The following is a 27,419-nucleotide window of genomic DNA, read 5'->3' as shown; positions in this document are numbered from 1 at the left end:
AAATCAAATATCTTACCCTCTTACTTTTTACAACAAAAGACCTTCTTCTTATACTATTTTCTTTTCAAAATGTCCTCAATTATATTATCGAGCGATAGTGGCACAAAAGAACATTGATAGTGACACTAAATATAGATATTAGAGATCTGAAAAATAGAACATCTATCATCTTCTTCAACAAAATTTCAAAGATGGAACATAAAAGACATCAAAACCTCTCTAAGGAATTATAAATTGTTGCACATACATAAAAAAAAAAGAGTAGTAATGTTCCTAGTAAGCATTTTTAATGTAGGTGGAGTACTAAAATTTGAGTAATAATACATTTTACTTACTCGACCTTACGCGGTAAAAAACATTAGTGCATCTCCAACAAAAGTACAAATGTTGCTCGCAAGGCTTCGCGGCCCTTCATCTGCTTGCTCGAACGGAACGAACGAACCAGCTACTGATCGCCTGCTCCTTCGCAAGGCAGTGGTGACGAACTCGATTGCTCTGATCATCTTCCCCCTGCTAGGTTGGACGCATCTCTCTCTCTCTCTCTCTCTCCGGCAAGAAATCCCAAATCGCGAATTTGAAGTTTCATCAATGGAGAATCAATCGTGAGAATTGGAGGAGGGACGCCATGCATCACTCTGCAATCACTTGCTTTTGATTCTTCGCAGCCCCCCTCCTTGCAGGATAGGTACACATTTCATATTTTATTTGTTTTAAATAAATTGCGTTTTCTTTTTCGTTGCGATTAAATAATTTAGGTGCAGATTGCGTAGGACAGAAATAGTTCTTCATTTTTTACGAGTCTCACTTGTGCTAATACACATAAAAGCTCAGAACCATAGCCTGATACACTTTTATACGCTACAGCTGTTTGTATGTTGCAATTAAGTTTAGGACTTCTTGAGGAAGACCTAGGTTGAGACTCTTGATTGATTAATGGTACTTGTATATACTGCTTATTTTATTTTATTTTATTTTTTTGTGCGTCCATGGCTGAAATTTGTTGCTGATAACTTTAAAAACAAATGTAGATATAGATTCGAGGATTTTAAAAAGTCTTATTTCATCCCTTTTGACTGAAGGGTTTCCATGTTATATTAATCAAATGAATGATGTCCTCAAGGGTATTTTGGTGTGTCAACCAACCTGAAATGTTCCCATGTAATTGACTTCATATACCTGCTAGGCAAGTGATTCGAGACTAGGATCACTTGAAAGGAAAAGGAGAACAAAACCAAATGCAGCTTATCTTGTTATCCTTTTGCAGAAGGAGAACGACATTTTGGTAAGTATGGATAAGCTGTTGGAGTTTGGAAGAAAAGCTATGTTCTATGTCAGAGTCCTTTCAGGATATGAGGAGAGAAGAATCCGAGCTCATAGATTGCAGCTACAAAGACATCTTGAACAGGTTACTTAATTGAATATTATTTCTCTAATTTTCTGTAGTTTCTGATGCTGTATAAATTTACGTGTTTTCTAGACATTAAGCATGCTGATTCTCTATTTCATGCAGCGCATGTTTTTGATTTGTGCTTTGGTGAAATTGGTGTTGTTTTTGTGGACTATGGAGCTTTGGAATTGATTTAAAACCGAAATGTGGTCGAAGAATACTTTTTGTTGTAGAATGTAGAGGAATTAAAAAAAATGAAAAAGAAAGTTATCTAGATATGTTTTATACTTTTACATGTTCTGTACTTTATTAAGTATTGCATATAATTCTAGTGACATTGAAAATTTTTTTAGTATAAATTTGGTTCTTATGCCATTTTGAATAGATTCCGTGTGTTACATTTGAGATGCAAAAACATTTTAGATCTACTTTGGTGCTTGGAGCCCATTATTGTAATTTCTGGCTAAATGCAATCAATGCTGACCATGAAGAAGACTGATTAATTTCATCTTAATGGGAGGTATTCTTGTTAAATTTATTCAACAATTATGGCCCTTAAATAAGATATTGTTGAAGGATTTAGCAGTGGATCAAGTGAGAGAAAAATAAAACAACTCAAAAAGCCTGATGTGGTCCGTATTCTGAAATAAACTGAAGAAATTGATATTTTTCCCTTTAAGAACAGATTCTAACTCATGACTTGAGTCTTTGAGCTCGTTAGGAGTAACATTCTTATCCTACTGATCTAATTTGGTTGCATTATTCTCATGAAACTCTTTCCATGAACCCCTTCGTCAATACTCATCAATAATCCCACCTATCCTCCTTGCAATCATGCCTTTGTCAAAACTTGTTCCTGTTGCAGTTATCATTGCCACCAATCTTCAGACTAGATCCTCTTGCTTTACTTTCTAGCCGTTTTCAAAAATTAGAATTGCTTTATGTACAACAATAATCTTGAACCATAGCAAGTTTTGATGAGGGCATGATCGCAAGGACGATTACCATCTCAAACCAAAACTTTGCATAGTAGATATTAACACCAATTCCCTTTTGGCTTTTCGTTAGTTTTTTACAATACAAGAAGAACTTTTCTCATCCTGAACTATTTCAAACCCACTTTCTTGTAGTTTTCCAAAAAGCACTAGATGATTGAGACAATGGAGCCCCAGAACGTAGTACCAATCAATAGGAAACAATCCTTTGAGGAGCAAGTGAATAAATGGAGGGTGTTATAGAAAAGCAAGAGACGGTTATTTTCCGTTATGCTGACAAATGAGGAATGTATTTGGCTGTTAGAGGAAATGCAATGTTTCCTCTTCTCCAAAATCCCTAACCCTTTGGCGAAGACATTTAGTGCCCCCAACCATGTTATCTTGGTTCAATTGTGCCTCTAGGATATTTATCTTAATAGAAAGAATACCTATCAAGGGGGCTATCCAGAGGATTTGTGTACTAGGTGGAGTGTATGCATTAGGATGGAAGAAATTTTGGGAAGCTTCTCCTGGGAAAGTAGAGGGTAGAAATCTTGCCAATGTTACCTAGAATGTAGAAGGTTTTGGTTCATGGGACGGGAATGGTATCGTGATAGGGCACATGCTGTAAAATGTGGAATGCTAGGGGTATACTTATATGGATATATTGGTGAAAAATGTGTAATGGCAGTTGCATATTGAGCATGATGTTGAACTAATTCAAAATATAGAAGCAATTCTCTTTTGTGAAATAGATAAAAATGAATTAGGATGGAATTATAATGTGGTAGTTCTCTACTTTAACTAATAAAAAAAAAATTTATGTGAAAATTATTGAATTAAAATATGGGTTTGTTAGATTTAGCATTTTGGAATAAAAATGAACCATGTTTTGGAATGTTCCTACCTACATGTGGTTCGCTAGAGTGTCAGTGCTTTCTGGTAACTATGAGTCTAGCCGAACTATTCTAGAAGATGAGATGTTTGGACTTTGGCTCCAGGAACGTGGAATCGTGGATATTACTAAGTTGATCTTCTCAAGAATGGGACGTCTGCATCACTTGATAATGGAGGATTGATAATGGAGGATCTCCAATGAGGTGGATTGAGAATGAGGAAAATGCATGGAGTGGCAAAGGGGGATCAAGTAAGGAAAGTCTATACTCAGTTTGAGTAAGCTTTCAAGTTTCAAAAACTTACCCAACTCAAGTAGGCTAGGTTATCCATGTTTTAGGCCAAACACAAAAAAGACCTAGTTTAACTAGGTATTGCAGCCCAACAATAAGGTGGGCTTTAAGGATGCCTTCAAGTGGATCCAACCCAAAGATTAGATGAAAGGGGCTCGGATCAAGAGCATCTAAGTTACAAAGAGGCACTAATGTGGGGAGCTTCCAAGCCCAATAAGGATGGCTCACCAAAGGATTTGCAGACATGTTTTAACAAAGACGAGCAAAATAGAGCCATGCAATTAGCTGATTCAGAGGTTTGCAGGAGGGTGAAGTCGAAAATGGAGGCCAACAATTTAATCATGAAGTTTAAAAGGAATCAAATTGTGGAGACCAAAGGAGAAACATACTCCTTAGACTTCAATGGGGGCGATTCAAGTCTCTACTCACTATCCTAGTATTTTCCAAAATTTGGACTTATTAGAGGATGAGAAGGAAAATTGAGATTCATAGGATCTCCTAGATGAGTTGGGTTAGTCTCTAGTGAACTAATGGGGAGAGAGTCAAAAGGTAGTGGAGCTGAAAGTTAAGAAAAAAACTAAGAAGCTAAGTAAGAAGCTGGAGAGAGTCGTGTTATCCCTGAATTAGGAGAAAGGAGGAAGGTCATTTAAGGTCCCTAGGAGTTCGCAATGAAGATTATGTCTCGGAATGTTAGGGTTTTCTTGGGTGAGCAAGTAAAATAAGAATGGTTAGGAAATAATCATAAGACTAAATTTGACATTCTATTTCTCATGGTTAGGAGTTCGCAATGAAGATTATGTCTCGGAATGTTAGGGTTTTCTTGGGTGAGCAAGTAAAATAAGAATGGTTAGGAAATAATCATAAGACTAAATTTGACATTCTATTTCTCATGGTTCATGAAGTTGACACCTTTTAAAAAAAGGTTGAGGTTGGAGGGCTCGAAGTGGAGTCCCATCAATACTACTTTAGGTCAGTGGCCTTTCAAAGTTGAAGAAGTTATTTCAAAAAAAAAAAAAAGTGTTGAACATGTGTAGAGAGGAAGCCCTAGGCCTTGACAGTTTTATGGTAATTTTTTCAAGAAAGTTGGGAGACATTCCAAGAGTTATGAGATTTGTTGAGGAATTCCATAGAAACCGGGCAGCGGATAATAGTTTGAACTTTAATTTCTTGACCATCATCCCTAAGAAGGAGAGATCTTCAAGAGTGAGGGACTTCAGGTGTATCGACTTGGTCGCTAGTCCTTATAGGATTTCATGTAAAGTCTTATCCAAGAGGCAGAGAGAGTTATTGGAAGAGATGGTGCCCACGATTTAATTTGCCTTCACTAAAGATAGACAAATCTTGGATGTGGTTTTGGTGGATGGGTGGTTGAGGATGTGAGGAGAGAGGCAAAAAGGGGCTTAGATGGACTTTGAGAAGGCATATGATAGGGTGAATTTCAGATTACGTGATGAGTAGCAAATGTTTTGGGGATGTGTGGAGGAGATGGATGAGACGGGGTCTAAGCTCGACCATTATTTCCGTGTTTGTTAATGGCATCCTAGGGTGTGGTTTAGAGCTTCTCGAGGGCTTTGGCAAGGGACCCAATGTCTCTGTTTTTGTTTACTATAGTGGTAGAATTCCTGAGTAGCTCTTATATGCACAAGACCTAAGGATGATTAGGGGAGTATTTGTAGGTAACAAGGAAGTGGAGATGTTTCATCTCCAATTTGAAAATGACACTATGATGTTCCAAAATGACAACATTGAGAAATTTCTGAAGGCTCACATTTTTTTAAAAAAATCTTTGAAAGAATTTTGGGATTGAAGTCAACTTATCTAGGAGTGGGTAGTGGGCATCAATGTGGGAAGTAGGGTTTTGGAGGGGTTTAATGCCATGGTACGTTGCACTATTGCGTAATGGCCTCTATTCTATCTAGGCCTCCCCCATGAAGGAAATAGTAATACATTGCTTTTTGTGTTTCTGTGATTAAGGGAGTTGGAAGTGGAACCTAGGTGCAATGGTTAAGCTGTTGCTGTGTGACTTGGGGTTCATGGGTTCAAGACGTGGAAACAACCTCTTGCAAAGATGCAAGGTAAGGCTGTGTACTATAGACCCACTATGGTTCACCCCTTCTTGGTCCCTGCATACACGGGATCTTTGTGCACCAGGATGCCCTTTTTTTATTTTTTATTTTTTGGTGATTGAGGGAGTTGGAAGGAGGTTGGATGGGTGGAAAAGGGGGTACTTTTCCTTAGGGAGGGTCGTACCACCCTTATTATTGCTGCCCTATTTAACATGCTTTTTTATTTTCTCTTTTTCATGTTAAAGAGTGGCTAGGATTTTGGAAAGAATGAGACATGACTTTCTTTCACTGCGTTCCAAGGGGAGTATGAAAGATCACCTTGTTGGTTGTAGATCCAAATTGGAAGGGGGATTGAGATTTAAGGAAATGTGACTTCCGAAAACATCTCTTTAGTTGGGAAAAAATTGTGAAGGTTCCCCGTAGAGGTTATTTCATTATGGCACAAGGTGATTAAGAGTAAGTACAAGGTGCAGTGGAATGGGTGGGACTCTAGACGGAAGTCATTTTATTTCTTATGCTAGCCTTTAGAAGTTTGTGTGTTTGAAGTTGTTAGTCTTTTCTTACCGGTCACCCATTTCAAAGTCGGAAATGGCGACAAAGTTTGTTTTTGGTAGGATACTTTGGTGAGAGAGCGTTTGTTGGAGTCATGGCGCCTCACTTGTTTAAAATTTCTTCCCTCGACAATGAACCTATTAGAGTCGATTTTTTTAGAGGGGGGGGGGGGTGGCTTCCTTCTTAGGATTTTCACTTTTTTAGGAATCTGAATGAAGGAGAGGTTGTCGAGGTGACCACTTTACTCAATACTCTTAGATTACCACCTACCTAAAAGCTTATGGGCCAACAATGTATATCAAGCATTAGCACTCCCTGGCACATGGAGAGATGAACAAATGATAACACCCAATGTAGGGAATTAGATGATTCTTAACAAGCAAACAATAAATTGTGGCACAAGACTAGACCCGAAGACCTCTTGTCAACTATAGCTCTGATACCATGCTACATTACCGCTTACTGAAAAGCTTAAGATGTTAGGTTGTGGGCTAACAATATATCAAGCCTTAACAAATACTTCGAATCACTTTGTTCCATCTAGGAGGGATGATGAGAGAGTGTGAGAGAGCGATTCATCAGGACTTTTTTCCACCAAACCCTTTTTTTCTATATCTTCTCAAATCTTTGAAGACATAGCTTTTTCATTGGAACCACATTGTTTGGAAATCTATTCAAGATTCAGACCTTTGTCTGGACAGTGACCTTGAACAATTTTTACACACATGATTTGCTTTAGATAAGAAGGTGTTACTAGATTACTATTGAGGCTTGATACTCATGGTTGGCCACAACCTAAAAGCTTAAGCTTTTAGGTAAAGTGGTAATCTAACATGGTATCAGAGATGGTTACCAGGAGGTCGTGGGTTCTACTCTTGTTGTCTGCTTTTGTGTATGATATTTAAAAAATTATTATATTACCTATCATGGGCGTTATTTATCATGTGTTTATCTCTCCATGTGCTGTCGGGCTGCACGGTGGGGGAGTGTTGCAGCTTGACATAAATTGTTGGCTCACAACCTAAAAGCTTAGGCTTTTAGGTGAAGTGGTAATCTAACAATTACCAACCTTGATATATGTGTGCAATGTAATGTGAGTCCAATGAAACGAGTGTGCACCTTTTCCTACATTGCAGGGTTGCAATCCATCTTGGGGGTGCCCTCTTTTCCTGTTTTGGTGAAACCTGGGTGCCACCTCGGGCCATAGGTGAACTTTTGTTATGAGATTTTGGGTTTTGGAAAGAGCGGGAAGGGAGAAGGGCTGTGAAGTAGACGTAGTGTGATGCTTTCTATTTTGCAGACCTTTTGGATCAAAAGGAATGTGATGACATTCAACGATTGCATAATCTCCCTGGTTTTGTTGTGGCATACAGAAATCTTTTTGGCCTTGCTTTGGGACTGTTCTTTTAGGTTCTCTAGAGGTTTGCACTATCCAATCTTGTTAGGGATTGGCAGGCAGCACTGATGTAAAATCGAATTGGATCCCAATTTGACAGGTTAGTGTGCGCTTATCCATGCAGTTATGCACTCTTTGAATAGGAATCCATTTTCTGAAGGATCCTGGCTTTCTTCTTGGGAGGACTTCTTTTTCTCCTTTAATTTCACTTTTTGATACATTTTAATATAATTATTTTTTTCTTATAAAAATATTCTTATGAAAAAGGAAACTTTTTTAGATGAAAAGATTCATCATATTCAGTGATATCTATCACAATAAATAAATAAGTATATATATATATATATATATATATATATGCAAATCCTAAATTACTTTGGGCCAGGCCAAAGCTAGGAGCCTAGGGCCCTTGGAAAGAACCCTGAGCTCAATCGTGACTTGAACTTTTGCCTGAAATATGAGCCCATTTCAGCTCAATTCACAACAGGTGCAGCTAGCCCATCCGAAATTTGGGGTCATAGTGTGTTAAGAATTCCTTCAAAATTCAAATCAGTTGCTAATGCTGAAAGTAAATCTCTGAGGGTCTTCTTTTGATCCTTAGAATCATAACTATGCTTTTTTGTGTTTAAATTCTTGTGATGGCTGGTTAGCACATTTTTATGTGGTAGGAGACCTGGAATCTTATTGCATTGCTATAACTGTCTTTACCTCTGCTTGTTTCTCTCTCTCTCTAGGCACAACAAAGGAAGGCAGCCCTCAGAAGGGTTCCTGAACAGGTTATATTGGCTGAGGTTCGGCGCATGGTTGAGGAGATGCAAAGTTTAAACAGGAAGCTGGAAGAAACTGTAAGTTTCACTGTCATTCTTGGAGGATATTTTGGAAGAAGAATCAAAATTAGATCTTTTAAAAACTGAAATCTTAAGCACAATTTATCTTGATTGGAAGTTCTCTTGTTACTTTTACAGGATTACTATGTGAGATCCTCATAGAGGGAGGCACCTCACAAACAATTGTTTCTGTTTATTTTAAATTTATTTTTTTGCTTTGTTTTTTCTTCTAATTGAATGTCTTCTGAACCTTTAATTGTGTTAGGGTGCTAAAAGAAAAAAAAATTATCTTTATTGCAGGAAGCTGCCATTGAAGAGTACTTCAAGCCCATTGACAAAGAGGCTGAGATAATAATGAAAATGCAGCTTGAAGGGGAGGAGAATAAAATGAAAGACTTGATGAAAACCATTCATAAACAGGCTCTGCTTGAGGAAGCTGAGGCAGCTAAAATTGCGAATGTGCATGATGCAGATGTGAAACAACAGGATAAGGATACAACGCCTTCCCCCACTCATCGTGCTTGAGGCACCGACGACAATTTAATTATGTAAGAGTTCGTTTTATTTTGGCTATAGAAAGCATCTATCTTTTGGATGTTTATTTGAGATACTTATTTGGGATATCTTTGATATGATTTTGCAAATGTCAATGGCATACATTCTGCCTTCCCCTTTTTGAAGAACAATGGAAACATTCAATCATTGTTATAAAGTCATATAGCATTTTAATATGTACAACAAATGTGTTTTACCACGACTGGAAAGAAATAAAAATGCTACCTTTGCTTTGTTTGGTCAAGGTGAGTTTCCAAGTCCTTTTAAGTAGTTTGTATATGTTAATGGTTATTTTAGTCATTTAATATTATTAGTGTTTAGTGTTGTGTTAATAAGTGAGAGTTAGTAAGGGTATTATAGTCATTGGTGTGTACTTGACATATTATAAATAGAGGGAAAGACCTATTGTTGTGATTAGGTCTTCCGTTTTACTCAACATTTCAACATGGTAACAAAGCAAGATCCGACCTAAACTCTACTGCCAAATCAAACTCTAAACTTGATCATCCTATGCAAACCTGCCGTCATTGGAGGATTAGCCGTACCTTTAGAGGTTATAAACAAAACTAGAAGTCACCAGAAAATTCTGCAGTCGTCGGAAACTTCCTGGAAAGCGCCATGCCAACCACAAAACCCTCTGATCTGTAGGTGGATGAACTTCCGTCGCCGGGGGACCATCAACGTGCCCCATGCCCCGGCCAATTGCTGGCAGGTCCATCCCCATGCGCCAGCATGTGAGAGATTTTTTTGGCTAGTTTTGCCTTCGATTTCTTTCAGTATGCTTTAAATCCTTCCATAGACCGTAGTATCAAGTTGTTGGTCATGTTTTTCATTCAAAGATTCTACCTTTTTTGATCATTCAGTTGTGGCAATTCGTTAGTTGTTCTTCAGTATTATTAAGGTGATCAATTGTTGCCTTGTGGCAGTGGTTGTGTGTGTAAGCTAGTTTTTGGAGGGTTGTGGTAGTGCTATGTCCAATTATTGATGACTCATTTGTGGCTGAATCAGTGGTTGACTCGTTTGTGGTTGTTTTAGTTGGTTCAGAAGTTCACTCCTGGAATTCCAAGAGCGTTTTTTTCACTGTATATTTCTGATTTGCTTCTCTATCAAGGTTGTGTGTGTGTGTGTGTGTGCGTGTTGGGATGGTGTCCCCAAATCCCAAAAGTGTGTTTTGCTCGTCAGGCTCTTGTTTAGATGAACAACGCACTATAACTGTCTTACAGGAAAAGTATTCAAGGTTCTTACATTATCAGGCATCCCAACAAGCATCTCATCACTTTGCATCTATTGCTCAGAACTCTCAAGGGTAATACTACAGTTTGTATGTCATTTGCCATCTCTCCCACTAGTCCCTCAATTATCGACTTTGCTGCTATTGGCCATGTGACAGGTGTCACCAACTTCTTTTCTATTCTCCAGTATTGTAAAAATCTACCAAAAGCTACCCTTGTTGTTGGGTCCACAACTACCATTAAGGGGATAGGAATAGTAAATCCAACTCCCTCCAATTGTGGCAAGCTAGGAGCATATGATATATATGCTCCAGCTTGAGGGGGAATGCTAATGGTTATATTAGTGATTTTCAACATTATTAGTTTGTTAGGGTTATGTCAATGAGTGAGAGTTAGTAAGGTATTATGGTCATTAGTATGTAGTTGACATATATTATAAATGGAGGGAGAGTCCTATCATTGTGATTAGGTCTTCCGTTTTACCCAATACTTCAATAGTATACCCCAAAAAAAAAAAGTTACGAAAATAGAGAAGAGAACGGAGAACTGTATTTACTGTTCAAATACTCTAAATCTTCTCATGCAAGATAAAAATTTATGCTTTAAAATCTATTTTGTATTACCATGGCATGGACCTCTAGTTTTAAAAATTGGTGTGTAACATGTTGTACCTTCTCTTCTTTTCAATTAATATGTCTTCTTTTGTTATAAAAAAAATTGGTGCGTAATGGCCATTACGGACATTACATATTGGGTTTGTGGCTTTCAAGACCGTTATGGGATGATATCGCAGGGGTATTACGATTCACAACCGTAATGGCCATTATGGAACTTTACAGGCTGTTACGAGCTGTTTCAATGCCAGACTGGTTCTAAATGACTAAAACTGGTTTTTGAGTCCCTTTTTTTTTTTGTGTTTTCCCTTTCTTTTCCCTTTATTGAAGCTTGCAAATTCAATTTTAAGTTGGTTTGTTTAGTTGGTGATTTTTTTAATAATTCATTTTTGAGTTTATTTCCTTGATATTTAGTATGCATATTTTTTTTCAATAAATACTATTAAAATAGACCCAACTTTTCTCTCATTAAATTGCATATGTTGTATTCTTAATTCTTTCAGTTTTATTATTTTTATTTTTGTTTTTCTTATACCTAATTTGGAGACTAAAATACATTCTATTGTATGCATTTTTGTTCTTGTTTAACGTAGGAACATTTGATATTTATATTTCCGGATAACAAAAATTCCACCAAAGACTAAAGGATACAAGAGATGGCATTCTATATTTTACACTTCTTTATATTTGTGTTTTCTTATTTTGAATTTCACTTATAATCGATAAAGTAGCGAAAAAATTTGCAAATGTATTCTTCTTCTTGCCAATAGCAGCTAAAGCGTCCAACATGACATCTAATACTTGCAGTATATGTTGTATTGAAATTGATTAAAATTTACTAAAAAATATTTAAAGCATTAGTATAAGGATTATGGGATCAAAACATGTGAATGTGTATGTTTTTAAGAAGTTTTCTAATACAAAAAATGAATTCACAGATGCAGTGACCATTACCCATTACATAAAGTCTGCGATGGCCGCGACCATTACACTGCGATTATTACTGTTATGCTGACTATTACCGTTATTTTAAAAAAACTATGCCTCACGTAGTTTGTTCTCTACAATTTCAAAGACTTATGTCACAAGTAAATTTGTTGGAAATGTATTGATTCGTTGACTTCCCTGTAGATTTGACCAACTTTACACAATTAAAATTGCTCCCACAAATATTTTTGGCAGCTTTATATCAGTAGCTACATTATGCATCGCCTTTGTGGACTTTGTAAAAGTTATTTTAATTTTATGCATATTATCTGTTCTGAGTTTTTGTCTTTACTTTTTGTTCTTACTAGACTGTCACCCATCCTGTGCAGAGCATCACAAAGTATTGTGGTTTTCTTCCATGTTGGTCAGTGAACAGATAGTTGAAAGTTGAAATTAAGAACTAAAAGGGATAAAAGCATTTGTTTTACTTTCATAGGCAGGACGACCTGTGGTCAAAGAGTAAAGAATATATGGGCTAACCAAAAAAATAAAAATAAAAAATAAAAAATTTATACATTTAAGGCCTTCCTTATCCCCATGTGGGATGTGGCTCAACTACACTAAAACAGCAAAGGATACTTGGTAAAGGAAGATAATATTTGTAGAGGACATGTGGAAACTAGATATTAAAACGTTCTGCTTTAATACTTTAGTATTGACGTATTGATCTCATTGTCACTTTCCAAGTGATAGAGCCCCAACTTTACTGTACAAGGGATTCCTTGGGTGGTAGCAGGTTCAGTTTGGGGGAATCGTGGGCCTGGAAGAGTATCAGAAGATTCCGAACTGATAGAGACAGGAAAAAATATTGGGCTGATCCCTGTCCCACTTATCATTGTTGTATAATTTGGTGAAAAAGGAATCATAGGCGATAGGGCTTTTTGTTGCTCTAACAGCTCTCTAATGCTGTAAAGAATCTCAGGTCAAAACAATATTTTTTTGGTTAGTCTTAGTTTCCTCCCCCACGGGGTAGATTTTGAACAGGAACTTTTAAAAAAGAATTGATGTAAAGGAGCTGATTGATAAAAGTTGTTTTGTCTCCTGCAAGAAAGGAGCTGTTAAAAAGAAAAAAAGCTGGTTATGAGTATTTGGTAAAAAAAGTTATAAGGTGCCATAAAATATTTAAAATGACTGAGCTCAATATGTATTTTTAGGATATGTAATTAATGCATTGATAATTTTGTATTATTTGGGGGGAAAAAATGACACCCTTGGAAAAGAATAATTTTCTGGAAAAGGCTAGCTTTTAGCTTTTAAAAGTTTCAAATCCATGACTTTTAGTTCTTCAAAAAAGCTACAAGCTGGCTTTGTAAAAGCTAAGAAAGCTATTTACTGAACGTGTTATTCCCAGCCTGTACTTTAAGGAAGGAGAAATTGAGCCAGAAAAGGGGCGCCAAACTCACCCTAAGTGGGCAGAAGTCATCAATTGTTGACTTGTTGAGTCTATGAAGCTTTATAGTTGCTTCCTCTTGCCATGCCACTGGGCACTAGCCCTTCAATATGAGGGTGATATAAGGAGGCCAGTCAGTCCAGTCAGTCAGTACAGTAGTGGTTGAATAGTCCAATTTCCTAGCGAAGGAAGCCAAATCAGTAACCAAATGGATCAAATGAGGCATCCATGTCATGAAGGAAATGGTTCCAGCCATTGATCTGATCATGATATCTCCCTGTAAATTGCTTTTTGTATTTGGTTTACACCACCTTGGTTCTCCTAATGACTTTCTTATCTTTGCTCATGAAAAATGTGGTTGAGCCGTTGTTGGCTTTAGTTTAGCCCAAGCCGTTTAGGATTGGCCCACCATTGTGAATGGAGAGAAGATATAATGTTTAATCTATTATACACTCTAGTAAAATTAGATCCCCCAGCAGAGACTAATAGGTTTGGTCATGAACCTGTGGCCAAGATTTGTGGAGCTGAGCTAGCTAACATGTGATTTTACGCAACAATTTTTGCGACTTTGTTCTTAATCAGGTAAACAAGGGTCTTAGGAGTAGTTTAGGTGTAGGGTTCTGTGCCTCTAAAATTTGCCTAGGTTTTGGAGTATGACGTGCGTATAATCTTGTTTTCTATTTCATCTGATGCATGGCCCCGTGACTTCTTTCTTTCCCGTCCCCTCTCCACATGACAACAGGAGAGAGGCCCTGTTCGTCCAAGGGACTTTGTGCAACATAGGCAGGGAAGGTTATTGGGAGTAGTTTATAAGCAAGGTGCAGCAGCTCTTTAAAGTTGCCTAAGCATTTGGATGTAATGTGCCTATCAGTCTTGTATGCTGCCTTAATTAATGCATAATCCCATAACTTCTCCTTTCGAACCCCTCTCTACCAAAATATTCATGTGTGCTTCGTAATAGTGATGTGGATTTGTACTAGGCATACTCAAGACTTTCAATTCCCCATGTTGCCCGCCAGAAAAAGCAACTCTTAGTAGAAACTGAAAATGTGGAATGAACTCAACTTCTGGAGGCAATGACAGTTCTTGGTGGGTACAACATGTGTTGGACCTTGGCTATCATAAGAGTTTTTGGGATAAATTTTAAAAGTTGTAAGTGCCTTTTCAGGCAAGAGCATTTCCTTAGTACAGGGTTGTAGTAATGTCGGTGCTGAACTAAAATGAGCTAGATTATGAAAATGTGTTCTTTCGGGTCATCTGAGATTTTCTCTGCCAAGCAACATTTTTCATGACAATAAGATTGCACATTTGCTGAAGCCTGATGAAAGTTAGGTCATTCAGCAGCAGATTCGTTCATTAATGCAGAATATGCAGTGTGTTTCTCTAGTGAAGGCAGCTTATGAGGTCGAACAGGTGAACACAGAGCTTGGTACAAATTAGAAAAACTGGTGAGGTTTTAGGTACATGAGGGTTGTCAGATCATCAACCGAGGGAAAGATAGTGGTGATTTGAGGAGTTTGGGTGTTCATTTTGAGAGGGATGTAGCTTGATTGAGGGTGATGCAATCTTGGATTGAGATGCATAAAATTTTCAAGGATGTAGCTTTATTACTGCTAGTTGTATTGCAGATAGATTTGATAAGGGCGGAGGCTGGAATGGGAGTAAAAAATGAGGCAGTGAATTAGATGAAGATGGTGAACTTTGTGCACACAATGGCTGCAACTCATATGCATGTTTGAAATCACAAATTCAATTTGGAATGAGTTCCGGTTTTTAATAATGAGGATATTAGTTTAAATACTGCCAGGAATCAGGTGATAAGGAAGTAGAAGTGCTCTAAAAAGGAATGATATTTTACAAATGCTTATTTTGCCTGAAATAGAGGTGATCATTAGTACAATGAAGTGCAAGATTTTATGGACAGGATGGCAATTAAGTTTAAGCTTGGGGTTAGGAAATAAGATTGGATTGTGGCAAGAGTAACAAGATGAAGTGCCGGGGAGTTGGAGAATATAAAGTGTACTATAAATTATGAGGGGAAGGGGTTGAAGAATTGGTTTTAGAATAAGATACCTTTTTTTTTTCTTTCTTTCTTTTGAGAAAGGTTTGTCCACTCTAGCTTGTTTGTTTACTTTGCTTGTTTTGTGATATAAAAGCAGGCAACTTACTTTTTAGTAGAATTAGTTGCTTGATAGGATAGATTATGGGTCTGTTTGGGTAGAATATTGCTGGTGCTATTGTTAATTGCTGTTGCTGTTGCTGGTGGGAATTGCAGATTGGTAGCAGGTATTTGGTTGGAACAACGGTTGGAGATGCTTTTGAACTGTAAAATGGCAAATAAGGGCACTGGAATTCCTTACAAAATGCAGTCTATTTAACTCAATAAATCATTGGAATAATTAGTTAAATTTTGCTTAAGTATATGAATAAAAAATTGTGCGCAAGTGTATCTAACTAATTACAATATAAAAATAACTAGGAAAATTGTAATTAATATATATTTTTTTTAGAAAAAGAAGAAATTTTATTGCTGAAGAGAGAATATACAGAAAGGAGGGGCATATTTAGTTCTCCTTACAAGGGATCATAACCAAAAAAAAAAAAAATCAAAACAGATCCGCCCTCTAATCATGTTGAAGATCTGAACAAGACAGTAAAGTTCTAATTAACAACAACAACAACAAAATCAAGCCTTAGTCCCACTAAGTGGGGTCGGCTATATGAATCCCTTTCCGCCAATTTATGCGATCATGGACCATTTCTTTTGATAGATTCAAAGATATTAAATCCTTACTCACTATCTCCTCTCAAGTTATTTTAGGTCTACCCCTACCCCTTCTACTGCCCCCCACAGTAACTAAGTCACTCTTCCTCACAGGTGCACTATAAGGCCTACGTTGCAAGTGTCCATACCATCTGAGTCGTCCCTCCCTTATCTTATCTTCTATAGGAGCTACACTTAACTTACCACGAATATGTTCATTCCTTAATTTATCTTTCAATGTTATACCACTCATCCATCTAAGCATCCTCATCTCGGCAATTTTTACTTTTTGGATATTATGTTTCTTCGTCGCCCAACATTCTGATCCATATAACATAGCTGGTCTTATAGCTGTCCTATAAAACTTACCTTTCAATTTTAAGGGTATTCTACGATCACATAGAACACTTGAAGCACTTCTCCATTTTACCCAACCTGCTTTAACTCTATGCATTACATCATCTTCAATTTCTCCTTCAACTTGCATAATAGATCCAAGATATCGAAATCTACAAGTGCTATTTATTTCTTCATCATCAAGTTTAACTTTGTCTCCAATATTCCTCCTATCATTACTAAAATTACATTTCATATATTCTGTTTTATTTCTACTTATCTTAAAGCCTCTAGATTCCAAAGCTTCTCTCCATAATTCTAACTCAGCCTCTACTCCATCCCTAGTTTCGTCAATTAATACAATATCATCTGCAAACAACATACACCATGGAACCTCCTTTTGAATACTCTTAGTCAATTGGTCCATCACTAAAGCAAAAAGATAAGGACTCAAGCAGATCCTTGATGTACACCTATGGTAATTGGAAATTCTCTAGTTTCTCCATCTATAGTCTTTACACTAATCATTACTCCATCATACATATCCTTAATGACATCGGTATACCTACAACATACACCCTTTTTTTCTAAAACCCACTATAGAACTTCCCTAGGTATCCTATCATATGCTTTCTCAAGGTCAATAAATATCATATGCAAGTCCCTCTTCTTTTCCGTAAACTTTTCCATTAATCTTCTTAAAAGATAAATAGCTTCTGTGGTAGATCTCCTAGGCATAAAACCAAATTGATTTTCTGAGATCTTCGTTTCTAACCTTAATCTTTGTTCAACTACTCTTTCCCATAGTTTCATTGTATGACTCATAAGTTTAATTTCACGATAGTTATTACAATTTTGAATATCTCCTTTATTTTTGTATATAGGTATTAAAGTGTTTTTCCTCCATTCATCTGGCATTTTCTTAGTTTTTACAATTGTATTAAATAAATTAGTTAACCATATAATTCCTAAAGTTCTAATTAACATTTAAAATAAATTAGAATTTATTTTTAATTAATCAGATTACAATTAACTAGCAGGAGAAATTTTACTCTTTTTATATGATCAGAATTGCTACCATAAATGCATTACATAATTTACTAACATTACGTCACATATAAAAGCAATTTTCATTATTGTCAGTGGTCGTCAGTGGTCTGAACAAAAATCATAATGACAGTATAGCCCTTCAAAACATGTTCTTATAATTTTATTGACTACAATGCCCTCTGCAGGATCTGTACATTTCTCAAACATTTTACTTCTCTTCATCTCTGCTCCCTCTAACGTATGTGGATTCCAAAGGGAAAAAAGCAGTCATCATTCCCCTTTGGCCATCTTCTTTGATCTTCCACTCTTTTTCAACAAAGAAAAGCCTACATTGCTGCTGCTCTTGGGAAGGGGAAAAATCAGCAAATTGTTCCTTCTCCCTCACTACTCACTTCCCTGGATGGCATAGCAGACGCCACCCCTTTGAAAGGTTCATTACTATTGAAGATTAATTGTTTCTGAGTTGAATAACTTTCTTACATTCTTAGAGTACTGCCAAAGGAAGGAGATATTTAACTTTACAATATTTCTTGCCTACTTTCTGCACATGTTTCAAAATTTTCCACTTTTTCTATGATAAGCTTTCAACTTTACACCTACAGGCAGTTGCAAGAAGTACTATGTTTGTTTTCCCTATTCGAGCATATATTGGAAGATTATTTGCGGTTTTCTTTCATTTTTAGGTTCCTCGGATGAATAAATTGGCTGAGAGGTTCCTTGCTTGTGGATGTTTGTGGCGTAGTTGCTGGTGCCCAGTGAGTCAAGAAGGTGGGTGATGAACCCATTGGCCATGCTGCCTTTGGTGCTATGCAGCTCTCAAACTTTACATTTGGAGGTCTTTTATATTAATTTCTCTGATGTTCACCTTTAGAAACTATTGGTTAAAAGATAAATCAGACTAAGATTGGAAGAGAAGTTATTGTTTGAAGCAAAGGCTTTGAAATTGTTGAGCTTAGTTGAGTATATTTTTGGAACACGTTCCTCTCATAAACTTGAGTATGTGGTTTGATCATTCTCTTATGGCAAGTAGAGAGCTCTTTAACATCAATTGATTAAATGATGTTTATGTATAAAACCACCAAGACTTAAGTCCTACTACATGAATCCTTTTCCATCAATCTACTCGATCTTTGGTAATATCCTTTGACAAATGGAGGGCTGTCAATTACTCACCATATCATTCCGAGTAAATCTAGGTCTACCCCTCCCCCACCTATTGCCGCTAACACTGACTAGCTTACTCCTCACTGGGCATTATTTGGCTTATGTTGCTGGTGTTCAAACCATCTCGACCGTTCCTCTTTTACCTTATCTTGTACGAGTGATGTTTGTAATTTGCCATGAATATTCATTCCTTAATTTATCTTTTAGAGTTACTCCAACCATCCACCTTACCATTCTCATTTTAGCAACCTTTACATTTTGAATATATTGTTTCTTAGTTGCCCAACATTCTGATCCATATAGTATAGTTGGTCTTATAGCTATCATATATAACTTTATTTATTTATTTATTTTTTTAAATTTTAAGTGTATTCTATGATCACATAACATGCCCACAGTGCTACATTTTTACCTAACCTACTTCATATATTCTTCACTTTCTCCTTCAGCTTGCATAATAGATCAAGGGACCAAAACCTATTAGTGCTATTAATTTTTTGACAATCAAGTTTAATCTTTTCTCCTATATTCCTCTTGACATGATTAAATTTATATTTTGTATATTCTATCTTGTTTCTACTTATCTTAAAACCTCTAGATTATAAATCTTCTCTACATAATTCAAACTTTGATTCTATGCCAACTTTTCATCAATCAAGTCGATATCATTTGCAAACAACATACACATAGGGACCTCATTCTGAATATTCCTACTAAGTTCACCGATCATAATGAAAAATTTATGAACTCAAAGTAGACCCTTGTACCTATTGTGAGTGGAAATTCCTTGAATTCTCTACCTATAGTCCTAAAACTAATTCATATATGGTATACCTACTACATACTACCCCCCCCCCCTCCCTTTTTTTTGTAGAACTCACCATAGAACTTTTTGATGAGTTCAAAATGACTTGACCAATTGAAAATCTTCTGGTTTGGCCCTTGTCGAGAAGGGAACAGCCCTTGGGTGAAATTTATGAGGACATGGGGTGCTTGTTAATTTTGAGGCAGTTATTTAACATCAATGAATGCTTTCTGCATTTGGAAAAAATTTAAGGAGCCAGCGGTCGATCAAAATTTATTCCCTATACCAGATGGGAAAGAGGCTTCAGGCTGGTAGGTTTATCTTCAGGATTTAAAGGAGTTGGATGAGGGTAGGATGTGGACAAAGATGAAAAAGAGAAAGATTTTGATGCTGTCAAGGTGGGTCTTGGAATGTCAATAGGCTAGATGGTTCTGCCATTATTGGACAGCAAGATGGAGGGTGGGCTAGTGTATTCTAGAGATTATCCTTAACAGCAAACAGAAACCATGATTTTATGATCTCTTTGAGACTGCTCAGAAAATCCATGGAGGTTTCCCAGCCAATCTGTGATCCAAAATCAATGGAACCAGCTGTCATGGTAGAGAGGAATGTTTCTACATTTTGAACATAAGGTTTGGCCTATATCTTGAGAGTATGGTAGCAATTCTTTTAATCATTAAACAGGTTGGGCAGGCTGGCCTAAAAATTTTGAGCCTAGGGTGGTCGGTACTTCCGGTGAGTTCTGGCCAAATGGATCATTAGTCAAGCCTGCCACAGTGAAATGTATTGAAATGAATACGAATGAGAGGCCTTCGATTCAGTAGAGTGGATGACCCACTCCTCCGGTACTATACATTTGTTAGATAAAAATGGAATGGACCTGGGCAGGACGAAATAAAATTTGTTGTTTGATTTCTTCGTGCTCTCCATTCAAGTTTTCATTCCATTCCATTCTTACCCCATTCTGTTCTGCAAACCAAAATGATGTAAGAGTTGTTGAGGTCTATGGGCTAGACTGATGTTAAAATGACTGAGATCATGACTCACCAGGGTCGGTTTTAGGTTTGAAAATGGCAATAAGTGTTTATAGAGCAAACAAGTCTGCAGAGGTGAGAGAATTGAAGGTGTTACGACAGTTGAGAGTGAGGTTTTAGTGGAGATAACACATGTCAAAAGCATGGAACAACTGAGTTTGATGCTACGAATAACTAGTTTCAGGGAAATATTTTGACTGAGTTTTTTTTGGGGGGGGGGGGGGGGGTTGGAACTTCTGAAATCAAGTTCTGTCACTTTGGCAGCCTCCTTCCCATATCCCAATTCAGAAGGTCTTCTCAAATACATTCAGTACTTGAAGGGTCTTAGAAGTGTAAATTGTGATGGCTAGAAGAGTATTGAGCTATCTGATTCGAAGAATTCTGCTACTTATTATTAGTTAGAAGACATGGATGAAGAACTTGGAGCTTGGAAGTGTGTACGAGTCTGAGAAAAGGTTGTTGATCAATCAGTTAAGGGTGGGTAAAGATACTGGAGAGATGATTCTGTTATACACAACAATATAATTATTACTAATACGCAGTTGATTGATTTGGGAGCATGTTCTTTATGGTTAGCAGGATGTGGGGATTAATGAATTGATTAAATAGTGAAGTGACAAGGCACAGATTGGTGTTTTCTGTTTGAAGGACGATGCGAATTTGATAGATTTCTTGTTTGAGGAGTCGTCCTGAGCTGTATTCAATTTTGTGGGTGCCATTTCAATAATCAGCATTCCACCTTTTTTCCTGATTGTGCTGCTATTTCTCTTGTGAAGAGCTGGCTAAGGATTTATGGGATTCTAAACTCCATAAGCTATTCTACCAATTCCAAAAAACTTGTCTAAATTCATTGAAACACCTTTGTGCCAAAGGAATGTAATTGAAGGAGGGATCATTTTCCTTAACCCTCGGTTTGTGTGTGTTCGGGGCTTTGAGATTTGCAGGTGCTCTTTGAGGGTACGGAAATGAAATTAGTAAGGCCTTTGGGCAAAACATTAGGGTGTCAGTTATTCTTTTAAGTTATGCGAACAGAAAAATAGTCCAAAAAGAATTCAATAAATTGGTGTCTATTCTCTTATGATCTTTTTTTTTTTCTTTGGTGTTTTGGGGGGGGGGTAGTGGGGAGGGGGTTTTGTTTGGGTGGAGGTAGGCTAGTTTGTTTCTTTGACGGGGGAGGGGGGGGATTGCGTTGGCAAAATTGTTAAAGTAATGAGAATCGTTAATCAGATGTAGAGGTTTAGGCGACGGTAGGAAACAAGGGTAAGTTTGGGAGGTGTTGTGTAGGTGTTCTCATTACCTTTTATTTTTGCAAGAAACTAAGCTTGGTAGTGTGTATGAGGGTGTGGTTAGAAGCAAGGACTAAAATTCCAATTTTGATGGAGATTTTAAGGTTGTTCTACAGAAAATTTTCAATTTAAAGAAACACCAGAAACTTGTAATAAATATGAAAGTTATAAATGGAATGAAACTTTAGGAGATTTTAAAATAGATTATAGTGAATAGTTTTGGCTGCTACTTTGCTAGGTGATGAAGTGTTGTAAGATGTTGGTAAGAGGAAGGATAAGGGAGTGGGCAGGCTGCACACAAGTTAAGTTGACCCAATCTTTACTACACTCAAACTTGTTTATTAAAATTTTAACCGAGCTCAAACTTAAGCCGAGCTTAAATCGAGCTTGAATATACTTGCTCAAGCTTGTTCATTTATACAAACAAATGATCTGACAAGCCCTTTACCAAGTTGAGCTACCGAAATGCTCACAAATAATTTAGTTCTTTTAGAACCATTTATTTTCAAAGGCGAGTGGCTATTAGGGTTTTGTTAGACAAAAGGTGAAAGGGACTTAGTAATATTGCTTTATGATTTCTTTAACCCCCACCAAGCAAGCACCCTGGGCTTTGTCCTTATCACTAGATTCAGTTTATGAAATTTAAGCTAAACAAGCCCACAATGGATAGTCCCTACTTAAATGAGTGCCTACCTAAACTTATTAAATGGGCCCAACCAAGTGTGCAATTGAGCTGCTCACGAGTTGAGACAAGTAAAGCCCATTCGTGTTTAGGTTTGGCTCATTTATTAAATGAATCTCAAAATTGGGTTTGAGAATCGTTCATTTTTATAATGAACGAGCCTAAATGAGTTCTTTTTGAGCCAAGCTCCTGGGTCACGTGCGAGTTGAACCCTAGGAATGGTTTAAAGCTGGATTTGAAAAATATTACATTAGTGGGAGGTTTTTGGATAAGATTTTAGTTAAACTTAGGAAGGGCTTTTGTGATAGGTGGAGTGAGAGGTTGTTTGTCGAGTGCTTCCTTCTCACTCATTATAATTTTTACTTGGGTGGTCATACTACTTTAATTCGTACGTGTCTTGTTATTTTTCCTTATTTATTTATTTATTTTCTATTTTTAGGATTTGGTTGGGCGGTAGATAAAATAGAGAAGATTATGTGGGATTTTTTTAGCCTTGAATGGAGAGAAAGGGATCATTTGGTTACTTGGGAAGAGTGGGGGAAATTTGGGCCTCGGCCAGGTGGTTTCTAAAAAATGGGTTAATGGTTATGTGTCACTTGGAGGTGAACTCTCTTTGGCACAAAGTGACTAAAAGTAAATTTGGCTAGGAGAATGGATGGGACACTAATTGACAGATCATAAGTACTTATGAGAGTCCTTGGAATTTTTTTTTTTTGCAAATTCATCCTTTCCCATTTCATTAGCTATAAAGTAGGGGATGGTTCTCACATGTCATATTCATTTTTGGGAGGATCTTTTGGTGGCTGATGTTTTTTGTAGTCTTTTCCCTCGTCTTTTTCTTTTTACATGGTTCATGGTGCCGATATTTCTTCTTTCCTGTTAATTGCTGGTGATTCTATTTCTTAGAACTTTTTAAGAAGGAAACTCAATTGAATATTTGTCACCTTTGAGGTGGATGCTTTGGGAGTGTTTTCTTGTTACGTATTTTTGATCATTTGATTTGTTTTTCTATGTCTTTTTTTGTTCATTGTAGTATATGGAAGTCTAAATCCCCTTTGGAATGAAGGTATTTATTTGGTTGATTGTTCTTTTAGATGGTGATTATAATTCTTGATTTTTTTCGTAGGATAGCGACAAGGAGGAAGAAGTTGATCTGGGAGGATAGACAAATTATGGATGCCATTTTGGTTGCTAATGAGGTTGTGGAGGATATTCAGAGAAGGAAGAAGAAGGGTATTATAAATTGGATTTTGAGAAAGCTTATGACAGAGCTCAAAGTGCTTTTGTGGAGGATAGACAAATTATGGATGCCATTTTGGTTGCTAATGAGGTTGTGGAGTATATTCAGAGAAGGAAGAAGAAGGGTATTAATTTTAAATTGGATTTTGAGAAAGCTTATGATAGAGTGAACTGGGAGTTTCTAGATAAGATCTTTGTGAGGAAGGGGTTTGTAGAGAGATGGTAGTTGTGGATTAGAGGCTATTTGCTTAGTGTGAGCTACTTGGTATTAGTAAATAGTGAGTCTATATCTTGGTTTAAGGCTATGGGGAGGATTAGGCAATGAAACCCTCTTTCCCTGTTTTTGTTTGTTTTAATGGCTGATTTTTGAGTAGGATGGTGGATAAGGCAGTGGATAGAGGTTTGGTGAAAGGCTTGGAAGTAGGGAGAAAGAGGGTCAAGGTTTTGCACCTTTAGTTTGATGATGATATTATCTTTTCTCTAAAGGATCATAAACCATCCTTTAAGAATATTTTGGTGTCCTTCATGTTTTGAAGAAGGTTTTGGTCGTAAGATTAATATGGTTAAAAGCGGTACAACAACTATCAATATGGCGGTTGAGAATGTTAGGGAGCTATTTTTGAAGGTAGGTTGTAGTGTTTTGGATTGATTGTTGTCCTATCTTGGGGTTCCTTTTTTTGGGGGGGGTGGGGGTATCTAAGAGATTGGATGGGTGGAAAGGTGCTCTTTTTTCTCTTGGTGGTAGAATTATTGTTATCGAGGCCTGCCTTTCTAGTATCCCTTTATAGTTCCTTTCAAAAGGAGGTTTCATGGTGTATGTTGTTTGCAGATGATATTGTATTAATTGATGAAACTAGGGATGAAGTAGAGGCCGAGTTAGAATTATGGAGAGAAGTTTTGGAATCTAGTTGCTTTAGAATAAGTAGAAAGAAGACAGAATATATGAAATTTAATTTTAGTAATGATAGGAGGAATATTGGAAACAAAGTTAAACTTGATGATGAAGAAATAAATAGCACTTGTAAATTTCGATACCTTTGATCTATTATGCAAGCTGAAGGAGAAATTGAAGATGATGTAATGCATAGAGTTAAAACAGGTTGGGTAAAATGGAGAAGTGTTTCAAGTGTGCTCTATGATCGTAAAATACCCTTAAAATTGAAAGGGAAGTTTTATAGGAGAATTATAAGACCAGTTCTGTTATATGGATCAGAATGTTGGGCGATAAAGAAACATAATATACAAGAAGTAAAAATTGCCGAAATGAGAATGTTTAGATGAATGAGTGGTATAACATTGAAAGATAAATTAAGGAATGAACATATTCGCGATAAGTTAGGTGTAACTCCTATAGAAGATAAGGGAGGGACGACTGAGATGGTATGAACACTTGCAGCGTAGGCCACATAGTGCACTAGTGAGGAAGAGTGAGTTACTATGGGGGGGCAGTAGAAGGGGTAAGGGTAGACCTAAAATAACTTGGGAGGAGATAGTAAGGATTTAATATCTTTGAATTTGTCAAAAGAAATGGTTCATAATTGCATAAATTGGCAGAAAATGATTCATATAGTTGACCCCATTTAGTGGGACTTAAGGCTTGGTTTTGTTGTTATTGTTGGTAGTAGGGATCATCTAGTTAGTTGGGGAGTGGTGGGGTCTAAATCAGAGGGTGGTTTGGGTATATAGGAAAATTTGATGTTTAAAAACAAAACCCTTTTGGCTAAATGGCTTTGGATGTTTTCGCTAGAGAATTCCTATTTGTGGCATTTGGTTGCTAAAAGTAAGTTTTGATTATATGAGAATGGTTGGGATACTAATTTGAGATTTAGATGTTCTTTAGAGAGTCAGTGGAGCTATCTCCATTACTTCTTCATTCCCCATATACATTGTTGACCCAACTGCTAATTTTTTCTTTTCCCTCAAATTTTTTGTCTTCTTGGTTTCGGAGGTGTCTCTCGTGCCTTTTGGTTAGGTTTGTGTTGACCAGTGCTGCGTCCAACAATTTTTTTTTCCAATATTTCTGTGGCTGTCATGGGTCTGTTCTCTTCTGGGATTTTTTTTTGGTTCTCTGGTTTTCGGTATTTCAGAGGCTCGGTGGCTGTTGGCGCAACCTTAATCTTGATTTCTCGGCAACTCTTTGACTAAGTGGCTGTCGAAATAACCTTCTATTGTTGTTTTTGGTGACTCTCTGTCCTTGTGATTTTCGGAACAGTAGTTTGAGGGTATTGGAGATGTTGTGCGACGTCCCTTTGTAGTTTTCTTGGTTCGCGATTTATTTTTTTAGTGCAGGCAAGTCGATCTCGATTTTCTTTGCACCTGCGTTGATTTATTTTTGGGCTTCTCGATTTTCTGGTACTGTTTGTCTTTCGGCACAGTTTGTTTTTTGGATATTTTGTTTCTATCTCGACCTTTTTCTTTCTTTTTCTTTTTTTTCCTTTATTTAGCATGGATGCGCACCTGTGTGCGCCAAGCTTACGGGCAACAATTATTCTACGTGGGCTTTTCAATTTGAACTTTTCCTTAAGGGAAAATATCTTTGGGGTCATATTGATGGCACAAATTGTGCACCCAATCTTGATAAATCCAAGGATTCAGCGTCTTCTCCTTCATGGGCTGTGCTTGATGCTCGAATTATGTCTTGGCTTCTTGGCTCGGTTAAGCCACATATTGTCCCCAACTTGGGGCATCATTGCACCGCTCAATCCATGTAGACATAACGACACCCATCGTTTTCAGTTAGAGCATGCGATTGCCATGTTTCAACATGACAATTGTTCCATCCAAGACTATTATTCAGCGTTTCTGACTCTTTGGAATGAATATTTTGATCTAGTTACCGCGAATGTTCCTGCCTCTCTTTCCATTATTCAACGTCTTCATGAGACTAGTCGTCGTGATCAGTTTCTTAAAACTCCGCCCTGAGTATGAATTTGTTCGCTCTTCTTTGTTGAATTGCTCTCCTGTTCCTTCTCTTGGTGTTTATTTTGGTGGGTTACCTCGTGAAGAACAACGGCTTAGTACTCAAGTTACTCTGGAGCAATCTCATGGTAGTTCAAGGTCCGTTTTTGTGCCTATGTTGCTTAATGACGCCTAGCACCTTGCAATGTTTTTGCTGCAATGAATTTGGGCATATCGCTGCTAATTGTTCCAAGAAATACTGCTCTTATTGCAAGAAGGGTCAGAGAATCAAAGATTGTTGTATTTGCCCCTAAAATCGTAAAGCCTAGGCATTTCATATTTCTGTTATTATACCCCCCATAGTGACTCATGCAGCCCCCGACTCTTTTTCAGGTGACTCCTCTGTTCCTGTACCTCTTGTAGCGAATTACTGCTCACCCAAAATGGTGCAACAAATGCTAATTTTGGCACTATTGGGGTTCCAATGTAACAACTCTACTAAACTCCGGTACGTGGACTCGGGTGCCTTTAATCACATGATGAATAATCCCACTTCTATGTGTCATGTTCAACCCTATGTTGGTCAATCTGCTATTCAGACTGCCATTGGCAGTTCTTTGCCAATAGCTACTACCGGAGATGCCTTTTCTAAGTTCACTAATGTGTTTCTTGCTCCTCATCTTTCCATGAATCTTATTTTTGTTGGTAAATTAGTTGATGACAATTGTGTTGTTAATTGTTCTAGTGATGGTTGTGTTGTGCAGGACCAAATAATGAGGAAGCCGATCGCGAAGGGACCTAAAATGAGGCGCTTGTTTTCACTACTTTTGCCTGTTCCGACACTTTCTTCAGTTTCTTCTATTAAGTCTTTTGCTTGTAATAATGTTTCAGATCTTAGTATGGTGTGACATTGTCGTTTAGGCAATCCCAATACTCAGATTTATCTCATGTATTGAACTCTGGTTTACTTGGTAATAAAGAACGTTCTTCTTTA

At 37.2% G+C, this 27,419-nt stretch overlaps 1 protein-coding gene across 7 annotated transcripts; it reads left to right on the top strand.

The window, feature by feature from the left end:
• Positions 1–382: 382 nt before the first annotated feature.
• On the top strand, positions 383–27,419 carry LOC131163921 (uncharacterized). Of its 7 annotated transcripts, XR_009139175.1 has the most exons (7): positions 405–685; positions 1,265–1,405; positions 8,297–8,407; positions 8,690–8,937; positions 17,503–17,747; positions 18,001–18,085; positions 27,190–27,419. XR_009139175.1 is itself a non-coding variant. In XM_058120750.1 (5 exons), the coding sequence occupies exons 2-4, from the start codon at positions 1,289–1,291 to the stop codon at positions 8,912–8,914; spliced, it is 453 nt and encodes a 150-aa protein (XP_057976733.1). In that variant the 5' UTR covers positions 383–685; positions 1,265–1,288; the 3' UTR covers positions 8,915–8,937; positions 18,001–18,308. The 7 variants fall into 7 exon arrangements, 4 of the variants coding, with proteins under 4 accessions (XP_057976733.1, XP_057976730.1, XP_057976732.1 ...); XR_009139174.1 differs by lacking the exon at positions 17,503–17,747; XR_009139173.1 differs by lacking the exon at positions 27,190–27,419 and having other exon boundaries at positions 18,001–18,308.

This window comes from Malania oleifera, chromosome 9, assembly GCF_029873635.1.
Source record: "Malania oleifera isolate guangnan ecotype guangnan chromosome 9, ASM2987363v1, whole genome shotgun sequence".
In the NCBI taxonomy this organism is placed as follows: Eukaryota; Viridiplantae; Streptophyta; class Magnoliopsida; order Santalales; family Ximeniaceae; genus Malania; species Malania oleifera.
This window is presented reverse-complemented; position numbering and strand designations above follow the sequence as displayed.

Coding starts and splice junctions, on each gene's coding strand:
- LOC131163921 (XM_058120747.1), top strand. CDS start 1,289: ATGGATAAGCTGTTGGAGTTTGGAAGAAAAGCTATGTTCTATGTCAGA. Junction 1,406..8,296: donor TACAAAGACATCTTGAACAG/GTTACTTAATTG, acceptor CTCTCTCTCTAG/GCACAACAAAGGAAGGCAGC. Junction 8,408..8,689: donor ACAGGAAGCTGGAAGAAACT/GTAAGTTTCACT, acceptor TCTTTATTGCAG/GAAGCTGCCATTGAAGAGTA.